The sequence below is a fragment of the Saimiri boliviensis genome, chromosome 5 (assembly GCF_048565385.1).
Source record: "Saimiri boliviensis isolate mSaiBol1 chromosome 5, mSaiBol1.pri, whole genome shotgun sequence".
Classification (NCBI taxonomy): Eukaryota; Metazoa; Chordata; class Mammalia; order Primates; family Cebidae; genus Saimiri; species Saimiri boliviensis.
In genome coordinates, this window is record NC_133453.1 from 50213807 (window position 1) to 50232895 (window position 19089).

Genomic DNA, 19089 nt, shown 5'->3' on the forward strand with positions numbered 1-19089 from the left:
CTTTTGAAGATAGGGTCTTGCTATGTTGTCCAGGCTGGTAATTCCTGGGTTCAAGTGATCCTCCTGCCTCAGCCTCCCACAGTGCTGAGATTACAGTTGTGAGCCAGCACACTCAGTTGATGAAGGGTTAATTGGTGTACCTTTTCTAGAGGACCCTTTGTCAATAGGTACTCACATTTTAAGTGTATATTTTTGATCTGGCAATTTTACCTATAAACATTTATCTTGGCTGTGCACGTGGCTCATGCTGGTAACCCAGCATTTTGGGTGGCCGAGGTGGGCAGATCACTTGAGGTCAGGATTTCAAGACCAGTTTGGCCAACATAGTGAAACCCCATCTCTACTAAAAATACAAAAACTAGCTGGGTGTGGTGGCAGTCACCTGTAATTGCAGCTACTCAGGAGGCTGAGGCAGGAGAATCTCTTGAACCCGGGAGGTAGAGGTTGCAGTGAGCCGAGATTGCACCACTGCATTCCAGCCTGGGTGACAGAGCGAGACTCTGTCTCGAAAAACAAAAACAAAAATAAAAACATTTACCTTAATGAAATAATTAGGGAAGTGTTCAAGTATGCAGATTATCAAGCATATTCATTGGCTCTTTTCTTCTTGTAAATTTGAATTGATTTAATTATTCTAGACACAAGTCCTTTGTCAGATATATATAACAAATATCTTCTCCCACACTGTGGTTTGACTCTTTATTCTTTTATGTATAGAAGAAAAACAATTCTAGGAATATTGACTAATATGTTAATAGTAGTTATGTTTGAACATTGAGTCTTTCTCCTTTTTACTTCTCCATATTTTTCCAGTTTTTAAGGGAGTATTTAATGATAATCTAAAACACAGTAAAAGGAACCAGTTGTTTAAGGAAGATGGTTTATTTAAAATGATGCAAGCCAGGCACTGTGGCTTATGCCTGTAATCCCAGTACTTTGGGAGGCTGAGGTGGGTGGGTCGGTTGAGGTCAGGAGTTTGAGACCAGCGTGGCCAACATGGTGAAACCCTGTCTCTACTAAAAATACAAAAATTAATGGGGCTTGGTGATGGGTTCCTGTAATTCCAGCTGCTCAGGAGGCTGAGGCAGGAGAATCTCCTGAACCCGGGAGGTAGAGGTTGCAGTGAGCTGAGATTACAACAGTGCACTCCAGCCTGGGTAACAGAGTGAGACTGTCTCAAAAATAAAAAATAAAAAGCCAGGTCTCACTCCTGTAATCCTTGCACTTTGGGAGGCCTAGGTGGGTGGATTACCTGAACTCAGGAGTTTGAGACCAGCCTGGTCAACGTGGTGAGATCCGCTCTCTACTAAAAATGCAAAAAAATAGCTGGATGTGGTAGCACTCGGCTGTAGTCCCAGCTACTTGGGAGGCTGAGGCAGGAGAATCACTTGAACCCAGGAGGCAGAGGTTGCAGTGAGCGGGGATCCTGCCACTGCATTCCAGCCTGGGCAACAAAGCCAGACTCTCTCAAAAACCAAAGCAAAAGCCTTATAAACATGATGCAGTTAGAAAGTGAGCCATTAAAGAAGTTAGCCAAGACAAGATGTTTGCTACAATTTGCCTTTAATGTTACATCTGCGCCTGCACAAATCTGCTAGAGACACCTGGTGGAGTGTTGATAGGTTTACAGCAAGTGTTAGAATGTGCTGAATGTGCTCGCTTACTTCCAAGGTGAGAAATGCACTAAAGAACATCCTGGTTCCCTTATCAACTCAGCTTTCAAATAACTGGAAAGAACCTTCAGACAGGGCAAGTCTAGCTCGCCAGTGAGCTGTGTTTGGGCCTCACTAGCAAATATGACAAAAATTTAGTTAGAACAAAAGACAGTAGTTTTAAAAGTAGAAATGCGACTGATTCAGGGCTGGCTAAAATGAAAATGTGGAGCCCCTTGTTCAAAAAGTAGGGAGAAAATTGTCCTTAATGGCACATAAAGGAAAAAGAGTTTTCCTCTCTTCTTTGGTCTCTCTCAACTTGACATGGGTTTTGGTTTTTGGGGTTTTGTTGTTTTTTGTTGCTATTTGATATCATTATTGGTAAAGAAAAATAAAAATTTTAATGATTAGTCTTCACTCTAATATTCATCTTTACCTCGTGCAGTGCTAGTTTTACTTTTTTCTCTCTTTATCCTTGCTCTGTTGCCCAGGCTGGAGTGCAGCGGTGCCATGGTGACTCACTGCAATCTCCACCTCCCAGGCTTAAGTGATCCTCCCACTTCAAACTCCTGAATAGCTGGGACTAGAAGCACGCACCATCACGCCCAGCTAATTTTTGTATTTTTAGTAAAGATGGGGTTTTGCCATGTTGGCCAGGCTGGTCTCCAATTCCTGACTCAAGTGATCTGCCCGCCTCGCCCTCCCAAAGTGCTGGGGCAGCCCAATGCCACTTTTAAATGCAGATCTGAGAGTGTTTAACTCATCTGTGGAGTCAACAAAATTACATAAGTCATTTTTCACAGCTCACACACAAATACATGTTTTGTTCTTACCATTACAGTGAAAACATTGCAGGAAACTAACTCTTTTTATTTCACTTCGTGATACCCTAGCATTCTACCAGCCCTCTCTACCTTCAGCTTACTGTCAAGAAAGACCTGAAAAGAAAAGGGACTCTGTGGGGCCCTATCTTTCCCTTTCCTTCTGTGCCATTATTTCAGCCTATGTGATTGGCTAATATAGAAAAATGACACAAATAGGAAAGGACATGGTAGGTTTCCTTAGACTTTCCTGTTTCTTCGAATGCCATTGCCTTCTTTTTGCATTGGAAGCAGGTTCTGGTTCCATCAGCGCCCCAACTTGTTCGGTCATCACCAATGTAATCCATTTACCACGCACTTGCTTTGAGTCTCATTGAATCCCCGTACACCACAGGTCCGCAGCTGTGCTCACAGGTGCTGTGAACACTACGTGACCAGAGCTGCAAGAGGATAAAGCACACACATATCGTACATTTCTCCTCCTATTTTGTATGGTTATAATAAGGAGATGATTAAAGTATGATTTCAGGAATCACATGGTTTATTGCCATACAAAGAGATTTTTTTTTTTTAAAATGCTGAAGGAGGGGGAAAATAAAAAGAGTAAGTTTCACAGAGATCATACTCCATAGATGAGGTGTATTAACCAGGTAATTAGCTCTAATTTCATCTCAAGCCCAATTATTAAAGTTTGGTTGCTGAGAACAGAAGCAGGCCTCTGTAAGGGAGATCCGAGACAATCTGCAAGATCTCCTGACGCTGGCAACTGGTGCCAGTGCCATGTGGGCTGGCGAGGCTTTGAAGGTAGCATGAAGGCTGACACGGATTAGCCCTGCCACAGCCTGAGCTCTCAACTTGTCTGCCAAAATCTTGGGTTTATATGTGTTTTGGAGGCTAGTTGTTGAGGCCAGTAACTCACATATGTGGTCTGATAAAGTGTGATGTAACATTCCAACAGTGAAGGGAACTAGGCTCCATGTTCTTATCACAGCAAAACATCTGTCACTTCTGTAGAAAGTGTTTGGAATCTTTTCAGAGCTATGTCACACCTCCATTCATGCACGTGCTACGTTGCCCCTCCTTTAACTTAAAACACTTATTAATTTGAAGGTAAAATTTTTAAGAACTTCAACCTGGCAATAGCAGAACTAAGCATGGCACCATTTTGAGGGGGGAGCTTTGTGAGATGGCACAGGTCATAAACCTGTGAAGCCAGCCCAGGACTGGTTTGCTTTTTGTAAGTGGGTAAAGGGAGAAAACTCTTAATCCTGCATGATCAAGTCTCCTTTAAGAAAAGAAACTTTGAAAATACAGGCTAGAAAAGAAAACTTGTATTTAGAAATTACAGGCATCTTGTTAGAGCCAGAACTTGGGCTAGCCTTGACTATCAGATAGAAATAATAAATACATAAAACCTTTTTTGGCCAGGTGTGTTGGCTCACACCTGTAATCCCAGTACTTTGGGAGGCTGAGGCAGGTGGATCACCTGAGGTCAGGAGTTTGAGACCACTCTGACCAACATGGTGAAACCCTGTCTCTACTAAAAATACAAAATTTAGCCAAGTGCAGTGGCGCATGCCTGTAATCCCAGCTACTCCAGAGGCTGAGGCACAGAATCGCTTGAGCCCAGGAGCGGAGGTTGCAGTGACCCGAGATTGCACCATTGCACTCCAGCCTGGGCAACAAGAATGAAACTCCATCTGAAAAAACAAACAAAAAAAAAACAAAGAACCTTTTTTAAAGGTGTCCGTGATCAAAACCGCAGCTTCATCAGACCAGTTTCAAGGGTCTATTGGCATGCATATCATACCTGGGCTTTGGAGTTCTCTGGCATTCTAGGGGGACATTTGCAGTTACTTAAGTTGGCTTTAGAAACATGTTTTTCAGCCTAACTGCCAACCCAGATACAATTAGAACTGCTCAACATGGATGGCAAAGGTTACAACTTACTGTGTGTACTCTCTTTTTGCATTTAGCACTTAAAGAAAAACATAAAAAGAAAACTTGGAAATAGGAAGAAAAATGTAGAAAATGTTTGTTTGCTTCTTTCCCATTTGGTCAAACAGCAATCGTGTGCCTCTGGGTTTTACCTTTTCTGCCATGGGATGGGCAGTGCTGTTTTTGGTACAGTAGGTGTGTTTAAAGCTGATGAAAAGAACAACATACTCTGGGATGTGAATATGGGGCCAGGAGTGCTCAGTTTCTGTGGCCTGGGCTGAGTGAATAGACTCCTTAAGTGGAATGGCTCAGCAGCGTGTACACAGTAGAGACCTGATACAAGGTTGTCTGCATTCTGAGCACTCCACAGACAGAGGCAGAAGGTGTGGTTGGAAAGGAGGGGACAGCAGGCTTCCAGGCGAGTTGCCAGGGTCAAGATTCTCAGAGATTTCTCACAGGACTCAAGAGAGGAATAACTGTACTTGCATTTCTCTTTTATTTCCATTATGCTTTTGTTGCCAGGAAGTTCCTTTTCCTTATCATCTTGATGGATGCACATATTTAGGGCGCTTTTAATTCTTTGGCGGATGAAGTGGATAAATGCATCATAAGTAGATAAGTAAGTGTGGGTAAGAGTTGAAATTATCTCGCTATGAATGTCATGAGGCCTCAGTGATAAGACCAACGGATGTAATCAAAGGCCAAAAGCTGGGACAGCTCAGTTGCAGTGAGTGATAGAGATTGCTAGTTGTCCTCAAATGCCTGGTTCCTGAGTGCTAAAACTCCTAATTTTTGGCTGCATACATGTCTTCTCAGAGTGGAAGCTTCCCTTGTCGCCAAGTGTACTCATGTGACAAGGTTCTGGCCAATGGGATGAAAAATCATCCACTCCTTCCTTCTTCTTTGTCTTTCCCTCTATCTTGCTGCCCAAAGTGCAAATCCTGTTGTCACAGTGGAGTTGGGTGAGCAGTGAGATAGAAGGAGCATGAGTTCCTGAGGACTTTAGGGTACAGCCGCCTTTCAGCTCTGGACACACTTACCACTCCATTTCCCTTAAGTGAGGGACAAAATAACAATGGCTTAAGTAAGATAGAAGTGATTTCTCCCTCACTTAAGGGAAATGGAGTGGTAAGTGCATCCAGAGCTGAAAGGCTATACCAGTAAGCAATCGGCTTAACTAGGAGAAGCAGAAATGGGAAAGTAACAATGGCTTACGTAAGATCGAAGTGCTCTCTTACTGCAGACTTATTCTTGCTGCACTTCTTCCAGACACAATGGCTCTCTTAGGGACTTCACACTGATGTTCAATAGTCTGTTTTTTATCCTCTAATCGTTATAACACAGCAGAAAGCCCTTTACCAAATGCTTATCCCTTGGCACTTCACAATCTCATCCAGGAAGCCTATTACAAAGGGGTCAGAAAAGCCAGAGCAAAAGATTGGCAACTGACATAGCACAATGATCTTCAGCCTCTACTGAGTGTACGACCCAGTCCTTAGGAACAGCTGGGCTGAGTCAGAGGTGATGCTAAGTGGAAGCAGATGGCTGTTGGCATGAGTAACAGGTGAAAGGAAGTGTAGAAAATGTATTAAAAAGAAAATCTTGAAACTTTTAACTTAGCAAGTAAACATCTAACCAGGTGAAAAACATCTAACCATTAACCAGTAAAACATCTAACCAGATTGTGCTATGGCAGCCAGGGCTATATAAATTTTGCTCATTATTTTAAATAATATAATGCTAGTAAATACCACAGCACTTGGAATCTAGTGCTCAAAACATATTAACTATTAATGTAATATTATATTATGTTATTATATAAATGAATCTCATTAATAAATTATCTGACTTGCTGACTACATAAGGTGAGAGCTCTCTCTTTTCCTTATTTCATGTTTTGGTCTTCTGAGCTTTTAGGTTGACTACATCATATATGAACAGTAAAAATATTAGTAACTATGTTTTTTGAGCATCTACTATGTTAGAGATGTTTTATACCCATTATTTCTTCTGCTTCTTATAATATTTCTGAAACAGCCCATAAATCATTTCATCAGATGAGGAAACTGAGATTCCAAGGGCTTACATGACTTATTATCTAACAAGATCACATAGCAGGTAATGATGAGTCCCGGTCTATTTAACTCCCAAACCCATGCTCTTTCCCTTATACCGATCCTGACTTTTTCCTTGGTAGCTAGCTATATATAGAGTTTCACCTGTGGTTCACTTTGACCTATTGAAGCAAAATGGTGGACAAGAATTATCCTATAGTCATGTGTTTGTAGCAGATTTAAAATCAGTTTGAGAAAATAGAGTAGTATATGATTACATAAAAGAAGAAATAAATTGGTAGTTATAACATGGGAAATGCAGGAAAAATATAGCAAAATGTAAATGAGTAACTTACAGATAGGACCTAAAAAAGAAAAAATACTTTTATGATATATTCACTAATTGCTTTCATTAGTGAATTAGCACCTTCATGAACAATGGCTTCATGAACTATGTTCATCAAGTTGTAAGATAAGCTATTTTATTCCAAATTTAAAATTATTCTCCCATTACAAAAACTGAACTATAGAGATGTCTAACAGTGGAATCCAATATTGGATAACATTTAAGTGAACAGCTAGTTGGTGCTTGTGACTAAGTAACCTGTCCTATTACTTAGCTTTCTTTATCCTTGTTTTTGTTACTTATTACCTTTTCTGGATTGAATCTCTTGGTTCATAGCTTTGTACCCTCATGTCTGCCCAAGTCTGAAGACAGCAAGGATTCTTACGAATGTTCATCACCTACCCAAGTAGTTTATTAAGTACTTTTTTGGTAGGCAGTACTAGCTGGATATCAAGGAAGGTGGCCCCTCCTCCTTAGACCAGATGGTCCCTCTTCATATTGTAACGCCTACACACATAACTTGTGGCTACGTGTTTAACTGAAACAAGGGGTTCATGAAACAGCCTTTGCCCTTACTAAGTGTGATGCATTCTGATATTTTTTATTGTGTTTTATTTCAGTTTTAAACACTCTAATCAGAAGCTGAATGCATTGTTGAGTGGCTATAGTCCCAGCTACTTGAGGGGCTGAGGTGGAAGAATCACTTGAGTCCAGGAGTTTGAAACTGTACAATACTATTGTCATGCCCATTAATAGCTACTCCACTCCAACCTGGGCAGCATAGTGAGACCTCATCTCTAAAATAAACAAACAAACAAACAAACAAATAAATAATCTAATCACCCACTAAATTGACTCATGGCCCACTACTTTAGGACTTGATAATCTGAGATGGAGATAGTAAAATTCTTTAAGCAAAATTGTAAACCCTAAATACCTCTCTGTTGTATGTCCATTGGTTGCACAGTGATAACAGAAGAACTATTGCAGGCTGGGGAATCAGTGCTGGGTTTTAACGGGCAGTGTGGAGGATGTCCCAAAAGTTGCATGTTAAAAAATACTTTATTTTATTTCTTTTCTTACTCAGATGGAATCTCACTCTGTGGCCCAGGCTGGAGTGCTCTAGGTCTTGTTGCCCAAGCTGGAGTTGCCTAGGCCTTGTATATATAGTTTTAAATTGTATTCTTATAGGTATCAAATAATCTTCACTACTAAAAATTATTCTAAATGAGTTCTGAAAATAGTCTAGTAAATGACATTTAAAATACTTTTTATCAGGCTGGGAGTGGTGGCTCATACTTGTAATCCTAGCACTTTGGGAAGCTGAGACAGGTGTATCACTTGAGGTCAGGAGTTTGAGACCAGCCTGGCCAACATGGTGAAACCCCGTTATCTACTAAAAATACAAAAATTAGTCTGGCGTGGTGGCATGTGCCTATAATTCTTGCTACTTGGGAGGCTGAGGTGGGAGAACCACTTCAATCCAGGAGGCAGAGGTTGCAGTGAGCCGAGATAGTGCCACTGCACTCCAGCCTGGGCAACAAGAGTGAGACTCTGTCTCAAAAAACAAACAAACAAACAAACAAACAAAAAATCAACTACAAATCAAATGTATGGTTCCACTTATCTGAGGTAGCTAGAGTAATCAAATTCACAGAGACAGAAAGTAGAATGGGGGTTGCCAGAGCCTGGTGTGGGGTGGGGAAAATAGAGGGGTTATTTAATCAGTGTGGAGTTAGGTAGATAAAGAAGTTCTGGAGATGAATTATGTCACTGGTGGTACAAGAATGTGAATGCACTTAATGCTACTAAACTGTACACTTAGAAAGGGTTAAATGGTAAATTTTAGGTTATGTATTTGTTACTACAATTTTTTTTTTAATGAAAAAACTGGCTGGGAGTGGTAGCTTATGCCTGTAATCCCAGCGTTTTGGGAGGCCAAGGTGGGAGAATCACTTCAGCCCAAGAGTTTCAGGACAATCTAGGCTACATAGTAAGACTCTCTCTACAAAATATGTTTTTAAGTAAAAAAAATAATATATGTATATGTGTATATATATATACATATATATACATCAAAGATGCTTAAAGATGAGCAAATCTGAATGATTTAGGTTTTATACTCTTCTTTAGCTGGGTGGTTTTTTGAAAGAACCCAAAAAAGTAAAATGGACATGAGTCAGGCACCAATAGATAAAAATTGAGAGTTTAAATCAGTGCCGTATAGAAATATAATGCAAGCCACACATGCACTTTTAACTTTTCTTGTAGCTCTGTTCACAAAAGCACAAAGGAAACAGGGAGAATGAATTGTAGCAATGTATTTTATTTAAGTCTACATTCCCAAAATATTATTTCACATTATAATCCATATAAAGAATTATGATTCTTTTATTTTTGCATAAAATTTAAACATCCTGATTTTTAAATAAAATCCAATGCACATGTTCACAGCACATCTCAATTCAGACTAGCCACGTTTCCAGTGCACAATAGCCGCTGAGGCTAGTGGCTACCATTTGGGCAGTATCAATCCAGATTACCTATAGATGAGCTCATGATTCTCAGGATAATCTGGACCATCAGAGCATAACCATTACAATTTAGAGAACCATAGATCTAACCTGCTACATGCATGGTCTACCTCATGGTGTATTAGTGTGATAAATTGATTTTTAAAAATCTGTCCTGGTGGGAGGCGGAGAGGTTGCGGTGAGCCGAGATCGCGCCATTGCACTCCAGCCTGGGTAATAAGAGCGAAACTCTGTCTCAAAAAAAAAAAAATCTGTCCTGGTGGAAAAAGGAAAAGCTACACATTTCCCGGTTTAATGACACTCCTGCCTACATTCTAAGGGAAATAATATATTAACTCTGTACATTATTTTGCTCACCTTGATATGGCAATTTAACCACATGATGAGTTTCTCCCAATACCTGTCCTAATAATTTACAGCACTATGGTCATAGTTTGACTTGTTTGAAAGATTGAGGGTGGTAAGTCATCTTGACATAGAGCTTCCTTCTCTTAGAAATACTTGACCCGGCCGGGCGCGGTGGCCCAAGCTTGTAATCCCAGCACTTTGGGAGGCCGAGGTGGGTGGATCACGAGGTCGAGAGATCGAGACCATCCTGGTCAACATGGTGAAACCCCGTCTCTACTAAAAATACAAAAAATTAGCTGGGCATGGTGGCGTGTGCCTGTAATCCCAGCTACTCAGGAGGCTGAGGCAGGAGAATTGCCTGAACCCAGGAGGCGGAGGTTGCGGTGAGCCGAGATCGTGCCATTGCACTCCAGCCTGGGTAACAAGAGCGAAACTCCGTCTCAAAAAAAAAAAAAAAAAAAAAAAAAAGAAATACTTGACCCAACGTGGGTGAAGTTAAACATTGCCTCTCAGGCAACCCATTCTCAAATCCAGCTGGAAGGGATGAGCTTTTGCTATAGGGAGAAATGGCCAGTTTCCGGTATTCTATCTATTATAAGCTCTCATTCCTGTTGTATTCCATGAGAGTGGAAGAAAAGTGGCTTAACCGTTACTTTCCCTTCCTAAGTCTTTATAGGGCTGACAACCAGGACTTGAATATTAGCTTTGATAGTAAGCCAATGCCTCTTCTATGTCACAAAAGTCCGTGGCTTACTTTCAACATTAAAGTGGTTGTTTGACATTGAGAATTTAACTGACCAACTATAGGACTAATTCTCAGCATAGCAAAGGTTTCTGAAGTGTTTTGGAAATAATGAGTAGAAGTAAAGATGTAGTTGATACTGCATTTTAGTTCTTGTTCAGCTTCTGAGCCTAATTCATTCAGTCCCCACTTATTTAACACTGACTGTGCCTAGGCAATGAAGATACATGATATATGAAAAACCCTGCCTTTGTGAAGCCAACATTCTAGAGGGGGAGGCTGACAAAGCAAATTGTAGCTTCTATGAGGAGGCAGTGAGTACCATGGAGAGCAAAACAGGGAAGGAGATCGGATGTGCAGGATGGGGTGGGGAAATGTGGGTTGCAATAGAGGGATAAGGGAAGATCATACCGATACAGTGACATTTGAGCAAAGTTTTGATGGAGATGAGGGAATAAGCTGTGCTGATATCTGGAGAAAGATTTCCAGTTAGAACAGCAAGTGCAAAGGTCCTGAGGCAGAGGGAAGATGCCTGGCAAGTTCAGGGCACAGCAAACAAGGCAGTGTGATTGGAACAATGTGAGCAAGGGAGAGGCCATCTTAGACCGTTGGGATTCTGTAACAAAATATGAACTGGGCAGCTTTTAAATAACAGAAATTTATTTCTCACAGTTCTGAAGGGTGGGAAGCCCCAGACCTAGGCAGATTCAGTGTCTGGTAAGGGCCTGCTTTCTGGATTACAGAATGCACCTTCTTGCTGGCCCTGACACGGTAAAAGGGTCAAGGGGTTTTTCCCAGGACCCTTTTGTAAGGGCACTAATCCTAGTCATAAAAGCTCCACCTTCAGGACTGGATCGATTCCCAAAGGCTGTGTCTCCGAATATCATCACCTTGGGGGTTAGTATTTCAACATATGATTTGATAGGGGAGGGATACAAATATTTAGACCACAGCAGAGAGTAACAGGAGATGAGAAGAGAAGAAAGGATGGAAGGTGGGCCATCTAGGCTATATGACGACTTTTGCTTTTTCCCTAAGACAGTTAAAGAATCCTTTGGAAGCATTTTTTGCCTTTCCTTTTTAAATTTATTTCTTTTTATTTTTATAGGTTTAGGGATATACGTTCAGTTATGTTACTTAGATATATTGTGCAGTGAAGTCTGTGCTTTTAGTGTACCCATTACCCAACAGTGTACATTGTACTCCATAGGTAGTATCTCATCCCTCACCTGCTTCCACACTGCTTCCTTTTGAAGCCTCCAATGTTGATTATTCCACTGTGTGTCCATGTGTACCCATTATTTAGCTCCCACCCATATGTGAGAACCTACAGTTTTGACTTTCTGTTTCTAAGTCATTTCACTTAGGTAATGGCCTCCAGGTCTATCCAGTTGCATAAGAAACATGATTTTACTTGTTTGTGGCTGAGTAGTATTTAATATGTATATACTGCATTTTAAAAAATTCCATTAATCTGTCAATAGACACTTAAATGTTGGGTCCCTGGCCTTGCTATTGTGAATAACGCTGTGATAAACATGTGAGTGCATATGGATTTTTCATATAATTATTTCTTTCCCTTTGGGTAGCCCAATAGTGGAATTGCTGGATCAAATGGTAGTGCTACTTTTAGTTCTTGAGAACTCTCCATACTCTTTTAGATGGAGGTTGCACTCATTAACTTTCCCATCATCAGGGTATAGGCATTCCTTTTTCTCCACATCCTCGCCAACATCAGTTTTTTTGGGTTTTTTTTTTTGGTATTTTTTTTTTTTTTTTAATAATGGCTATTCTGACTGGTGTAAGATGGTATCTTGTGGTTTGGAGAATTTTGAACAGAAGAGAGTCATGAGCTGATCTGTGTTTGAAAAAGATCACTCTGGTTTCTGTGCTGAGAATCAACAGTATGGAGGCCAGTTAGAAGTTTATTGCAATAGTCCAGGTGAGGCATAAAAATGCCCTGGAGCACGGTGGGATATAGGAGAGTGATGTGGAATGGTTAAATTCTACATATATTTTTGAAAGTAGAGATGTGAGAGTTTCTGAGTGATTGCATATAGGTTATGAGAGCAAGAAAGGAAGGGATGTTGCCTTGGATTCCCAAAGACTGCTCTTCTTACATGCAGTCAAAGCTGTCTTTGTACTACTCGGTGTGTAAGTGACCTGTCAGACTAATCTCTCTATTTATCCTCCTGTAAAACACAGACTGATGCAAAAGACACTTGACTTTGATGGCCATCAGGCTCCTCTATAGAACAGCCCTCCATCACTGCCTCCAAATCCTGTTCACATCAAATGAGTTGTTTGTGTACCAAGAATTGTTTACTTCTTTCCACAACTCTATATTCCAATTTCGTTTCTAATAATTAAATTGATTAATTTAATTAATATAAAGTAATGGAGTGTGAGTTTGAAAACAAACAATTGCAGGCTGTGGTAAGTGTGGGTAAAGGTAAATAAAAAACTTAGTTGATAAGCAAACTATGGCCAGTCGAGATGGCTCACGCCTGTAATCCCAGCACTTTGGGAGGTTGAGGTGGGTGGATCACCTGAACTCAAGTATTTGAGACCAGCCTGGCCAACATGGTGAAACCCTGTCTCTACTAAAAACACAAAAATTAGCCGGGCGTGGTGGCACTCACCTGTTATCCCAGCGACTCGGGAGACTAAGGCAGGAGAATCATTTGGACCCAAGAGGCAGAAGTTGCAGTGAACCGAGATTGTACCATTGCACTCCAGCCTGGGTGACAGAGCAAGACTCCATCTCAAAAACAAATGAACAAACACAAATACTGTAGAAATAGAGGGAAAACTATAAAAATCCATAATGATTAGATCCTCAGGTAGTTTTGCAAATATTTTTTGAGTTCTTCCTCTACAGAAATTAAAACTAGAAATCATAATCACCTGATTGTGGCTTCTGCAAGAAAAACAATGCAGACCTGTCAGAGGTATATGCTTAAAGAAAGGGCTTTTGCTCTTCTGCAAGAGCCAAATATTGATGGTGAATATACGTAATAGATGTTCACAGAACATATTGATTCACTCCTCTTCCATCCAGCTTTTTCCCCTCCAGTTGAGAGATTTGAGTCCCAGGAGTTTGAGACCAGCTTCGGAAGCATGGAAAAACCCCATCTCTACTAAAATACAAAAATTAGTCGGGCGTGATGGCATGCGCCTATAGCCCCAGCTGCTTGGGAGGCTGAGGTGGGAGGATCACTTGAGCCCAGGAGGTTGGGGCCGCAGTGAGCCATGATTATGCCACTGCACTCCAGCCTGGGTGACAGAGTGAGATGCTGTCTTGAGAAAAAAAAAAAGGAAAGGAAAAATAAATCAGTATGTTAAAGAGATACCTGCACTCCCATGTACATTTTGACATTATTGACAGTAGTCAAGATATGAAATCAACCAAGATATGAATAAGTGGATAAAGAAAATGTGGTATTTATATACACAGTGGATTCTATGCTGCCATAAAAAAGGAAATCCTGTCATTTGGATGACCCTGAAGGATACCATTAAGTAAAATAAGCAGGGCACAGAAAGACAAATACCACACAGTTTCACTAACATGTGGAAATTGAAAAAGTCAAACTCAGAAGCAGAGAGTAGAATGGTGGTTATCAGGGGCTGGAAGGTTTGGGAAATGTTAATCAAAGGATCCAAAATTTCAGTTACACAGGAAGAATAAGTTCAAAAGATCTATCATATAACTATAATGTGGTGACTGTAGTTAACAATGCATTGTTTAACTGAAAATTGCTAACAGATTTTAAGTGTTCTCACTGCACACACACAAAATGTGACGTAATGTTAGTTTGATTTAGCCATTCTGCAGTGTATACATATTTCAAAGCATATCATAGGACATAAACGTAATTTGTCAAAAAAATTTTAAGCCTAAGGTCATTAGAAAAAAAAAATTGTTATTTTCATGCATTTGTCATTGTAGAAAAATAGAGGATCTGTAGAAACATCTTAGGCCCCCAGGGGGCGCAGGGCAGAACGAGGTCAGAGCTGAGGATTTGAGCCTTGCAGTTGGTAGTCTCTGATTACCGGGGGCTGCCACAGAGAATAGAAAAAGTGGTTTGTGTCCACTTCAGGGAACATTCACTGTGTGGTACTGGTAGACAAGGGTTATATATATCTGAAGTCCACCTCTGGTTTCTGGTAAAGTGTAGTAAATATGCAAACGTTTCAGAAACCTGTTTACTCGTCATCCCCTTCTGCCTCTCTGTGTGTCTGTGTGTCTCTCTTTCTGTTTGTCTGTGTCTTTCACTGTGTGTGTGTGTGTGTGTGTCTGTCTCTCCCTCCCTGTCTATGCAAAGGGGGAGCCCACAGTGTTCCAGGATTTACTTCCTATAAGAAACACAAGAATACTGTTGAAAGTACATAAACTTGGCTAACTTAAGCAAATTCACAGTTCTAAATGTTCTGCCAGCAGGCTAAAATTGCAGAGTTTTCCCTTTGAGAGGAAACAAAACTCAAGCAAACCCCTCCTGTATTCTCCTTTATATTTCAGAGAAATTTCTATTGCTTAGATGTTCAGCACGGTTTTACTAATTGAACAGAATTTTTTCCTCATTCATCCATATTTTATTGAAGGGTTTCAAGCAGCACTAACAGCACAATATTCACTTTAAGAATTTCATACACCAAAATAATTGCTGCATGAATGTCATTTATTGAAATTAACATTATTATGAATACAAAATGGAAAAATGCTCCTCAAAAGAGGAAGGTGAATGTTAACCAGCAACAGGATAAAGCCATCCTCAAAAGACAGATAATGGGGAATAGTTTCACAGTTCGGCTCTATATACGTATACTGGGGTTAGAGTTCCTCTATGTCTGCGTCTCTGCCAGTGCCAGGTTTTGGACCAGGAGGCTCAGGAATGTCTCCAGCCGCTTCCTGGATCTGTATGCAATGAGTCCTCCCTTGTTGGCCCACCGATCCACCCCAGCAGTACCCTCGTTTTCCACGTGGTACACCAACTGCGGCAAATCGAGCCCTGTTTCTGGATTTCTTTCTAAGCATTCTTTCAAGTCTACTATTCCCCCACCCATGGCCCGCAGTATGGCATGAGCAGCACAAGAGTCCCACTTGAACGTGGTATCCTCTGAAAAGATGTAAATGTCAACGAGGCCTTGGACAACACAAAGGCTCTTATAACCAGCTCCGGCTGCCCCAAAGATGCGATCTCCACATACACGTGACAGTGCAGCTTTGATAGTCTCCTTTTCACTTGTGCTAATGACAGCTGAGAAACTGGGGGACAGTGCTGCCTCAGAGCCAGTGTTTTCAGTGTGTGTTTCACTGCTGTTTCTTCTAGAGACGGTGAGCTGAAGTGAGTGCATATTGGTCCCCATGTAAGAAAGGCCCCAGTAGCACTGTCCTTTCCACCTGTAGAAGAAAAAATTCAGTTGGTGATGATAGCATTTGATTTTCATTACTCATGTCTCTTTCAAACTTAACGATATGAAGAAATACACAATTCGTCATAACATAGTGAATCTTAACACCTTTAAGCCTAGAAATAGATATCAGGTAGCTAGTTTATTTCTGAAAGTTACTTACATGCATGCAGCTGCTTGAGTTGCTGCAATTAGAAATGCTTTTATTTTATGGCATTCTCACATCAATCTAGGACAGCACTAAAACAGTGATGAGGTTTCCAGCCTCCAGAATCATTGGAAAAATTCATTGCAACTTTTAGTATTTAAAGTTTAATAGGGAAAAAGGAATAGGTAAGTGATATCTCTTTTTGATCCACAAATATTTTACAATCCTTATAACAAGGTTTTCTTTATTTGTAACTCCTTTTCATTTTCTTTTTCACTAGTTTCACTTTGGCCTCTAAGACAAAGAAAGATGAACTCGATGTTATTAATTTTGGCAATAACAGTAATTATAGCACCTTCCCTTTATTAATGCTTAACTTACTGTCTATGTTGCCACATATTTACAGATAAGGAAACAGGCTTAGAGGAAGTGAGTAACTTGCTGAGGCCTGCTCAGCTAGACAGTGGTAGAATCTGCATTCACACCTCGAAGTCTCACTTGGAATCTGTGCCATTAGCTATTGTGTTGACCACCTCCATTTCTAGGCCATGATTCTGTCTGCATATTGTTTCAGTTCTTTTTAATTTCTTAACCTTTTAAAGATAACAGAAACCCATTTTTAGTTAGAAGATGACAGACGTAGAGGGATAATATTAAAATTTAAGAGGTATAAACACAACTATTAAATAGCAAATGATTCTTACTTGAAGCAACTCAAGGTTCAATAAGAATATGTAATCCTATATAAGTGGAAAAATATGACCTATTTCAATAAAAAGCTGAAGCTGCTTGTTCCACTTGGACTTTGCCATGCCCTGGAGTGAACCCCAAAGCACAGGCTATGTATCAGAGGCAACTGGGTCCTGGCCGCTCTCTATGCTCTGTTTAAGAGTGCATGGAAGAGTGGGAGGGAGGAAGCAGAAAGGGAGTGTGAGTTAGGTTCTGATCCTGGCCATGCCTACCAATCTTTTCACTGGATAATTTTCACATTTTGTTTTGAACTTCTAAAATTATACAAAAGTTCAACTGGCTATACAGTGATGGCAGCTGTCTTATTCCCAATGTATCGGAAGAACGTTACCACCATTCTATTCATCTGGTTTGGAGTGGATTCCAGAAACAAGGAACAGGATTACTATATCCCAAATGTAAAACTATGACTTCTCCAAGAGAGTGTTAATTTTAAAATTTCTACCAGCATGCACATGACCTCAAATAAAATTATACAAATCCAAGATTGAAAATAGAACTTTAATTCAAACATGCAGACTTTCAATGGGAACACTCCCATGTGTGAAGTCATGGGAATGTCATGTAGTGATAATCCTAACAATAAGCAAAGCTGAGGCCATAAGTTCTAAAAACCATAATATACCAAGAATGTTTGTCTTTTACCTGAGGGTGTTTGGGTCTTTTGACACAAAAGGTTGATTGATGACTCCCATCAGGGGAACCCCTGTCTGTATGTCATAGACACCAATTAAAATGGTGACACACTGAAGTCCACAGGGGAAGATTCCCTGGTTAGATTTAATGTCAGTAGAGCCTTTTATATACTGGTAAGTTGAATCTGAAAAAGGAAATAAATGTGTTTAGATTCAGGTAAAGATTATTTAGAAGACCCCGTTCCATATCATTTCTCTCTTCTACTAATTTGGTAACAAATATTTTCTACTTTTGGATGTCACTGTATTGAATTGTTACTTGGCCTCCTGTACTTCACTTTTAAATTGCTTGCGTTTCATTTCCCTGACTATGTGAGAACTCCTGAAGGGAGAGGATGTGTCTATAATTTCTGTGGCATAGCGCCTTGCATCGAACAGGCATTCAAATATTTGTGACTTGCCGAAGCACTTAAAAACTGATAACCAGAATAACTGGTGGGATTATTTTAGAACTACTGCTAATCTGAGGACTAGCACAATGTGAGATGGAAAAGTCTCCCTCTAATGGGTACAAAAAAAAAGACCTACTATTTGATAGCACAGTAGGGTAACTATAATCAATAAGAACTGAATTGTACATTTTAAAATAAAGAGTGTAGCTAGATTGTTTATTACTCAATGGATAAATGCTCAAAGGATGGATACCCCATTCTCCATGATATGCTTATTTCACATTGTGTGCTTGTGTCAAAAAATCTCATGTACCCCATAAATATATACCCCTACTATGTACCCACAAAAACTTAATAAAAAGAAAAAAAGAAAAGTCTCCTTCCAGTAATCAGTCACAGGTAAAATTATCTTTTAGTATTATTATGTGGTCCCTCAAGTTAGAAGGAAGAAAGAGACAATGATGGTGGCACCAAAGGAAGAAATTAGCAGTGCTCCTGAGAAACAGAGGCAGAGGAATTCGGTTTCCCCTCAAGAGATGTACATGCCAGCAGCTGACTGCTGATGTCTAGGGAGTTAACAAACAGCTAAGGATATGCCTGGCAAAAGATTCAAAGTGCTCGAAAACAGAAATCAATTCAGGTTGGAACCAAGAAACAGGAGATTTCTGTCTCTCAGAAACCGTAACTGATGCCAATTTACCCTTAAATGATCAAAGATTTAGGAAAAGGTTTTTAGTTTCCATATATAACCCGCTGGCTGAATGTGATGCAATAATCTGAATATTAAACCCATTTCAATATCATCCTGTTAATGCACTTGTAGGACAGGAAGGGCCGAGGAAGGAGTTTATCCACTTCTTGAATGGTCCTATTGTGTTGGTTGGGGAAGAAAAAAAAAGGAAGGGGGAGCTTCTTAAAATTATTACCTAGAACTCTGTATTAATAGCATCATTGAAGATAAAGGTTGGCTGGGTGTGGTGGGGCATGCCTATAATCCTACCACTTTGGGATGCTGAGGCAGGAAGATTGTTTGAACCCAGGAGGTCGAGACCAGCCTGGGCAACATGGCAAAACCCCTTCTCTACAAAAAATATAAAAAATTAGCCTAGTGAGGTGGCATGCACCTGTGCCACCTAGTTGGGTCCCAGCTACTTGGGAGGCTGAAGTAGGAGGATCGCTTGAGCTTGGGAGGATAAGGCTATAGTGAGTTCTGACTGTGCTGCTGCACTCCAGCCTCCTGTACAAAAAGAGACT

At 40.4% G+C, this 19089-nt stretch overlaps 2 protein-coding genes across 10 annotated transcripts in view; one reads left to right on the top strand and one right to left on the bottom strand.

Annotated features, from left to right (window-relative positions):
* HIBCH (3-hydroxyisobutyryl-CoA hydrolase) overlaps positions 1-19089 on the top strand; it is a 225523-nt gene that overhangs the window by 29622 nt on the left and 176812 nt on the right. The window lies entirely within an intron of this gene.
* INPP1 (inositol polyphosphate-1-phosphatase) overlaps positions 15097-19089 on the bottom strand; it is a 29314-nt gene continuing 25321 nt past the window's right edge. For all 3 annotated transcript variants that reach the window (XM_010351568.3, XM_039469736.2, XM_039469735.2), the window contains exons 5-6: positions 17394-17568; positions 15097-15839 (exon numbers count right to left, since the gene is read on the bottom strand). In XM_010351568.3, the coding sequence (XP_010349870.2) occupies positions 15281-15839; positions 17394-17568 (734 nt within the window). In that variant the 3' untranslated portion in view covers positions 15097-15280. The remainder of the gene's footprint in view (positions 15840-17393; positions 17569-19089) is intronic.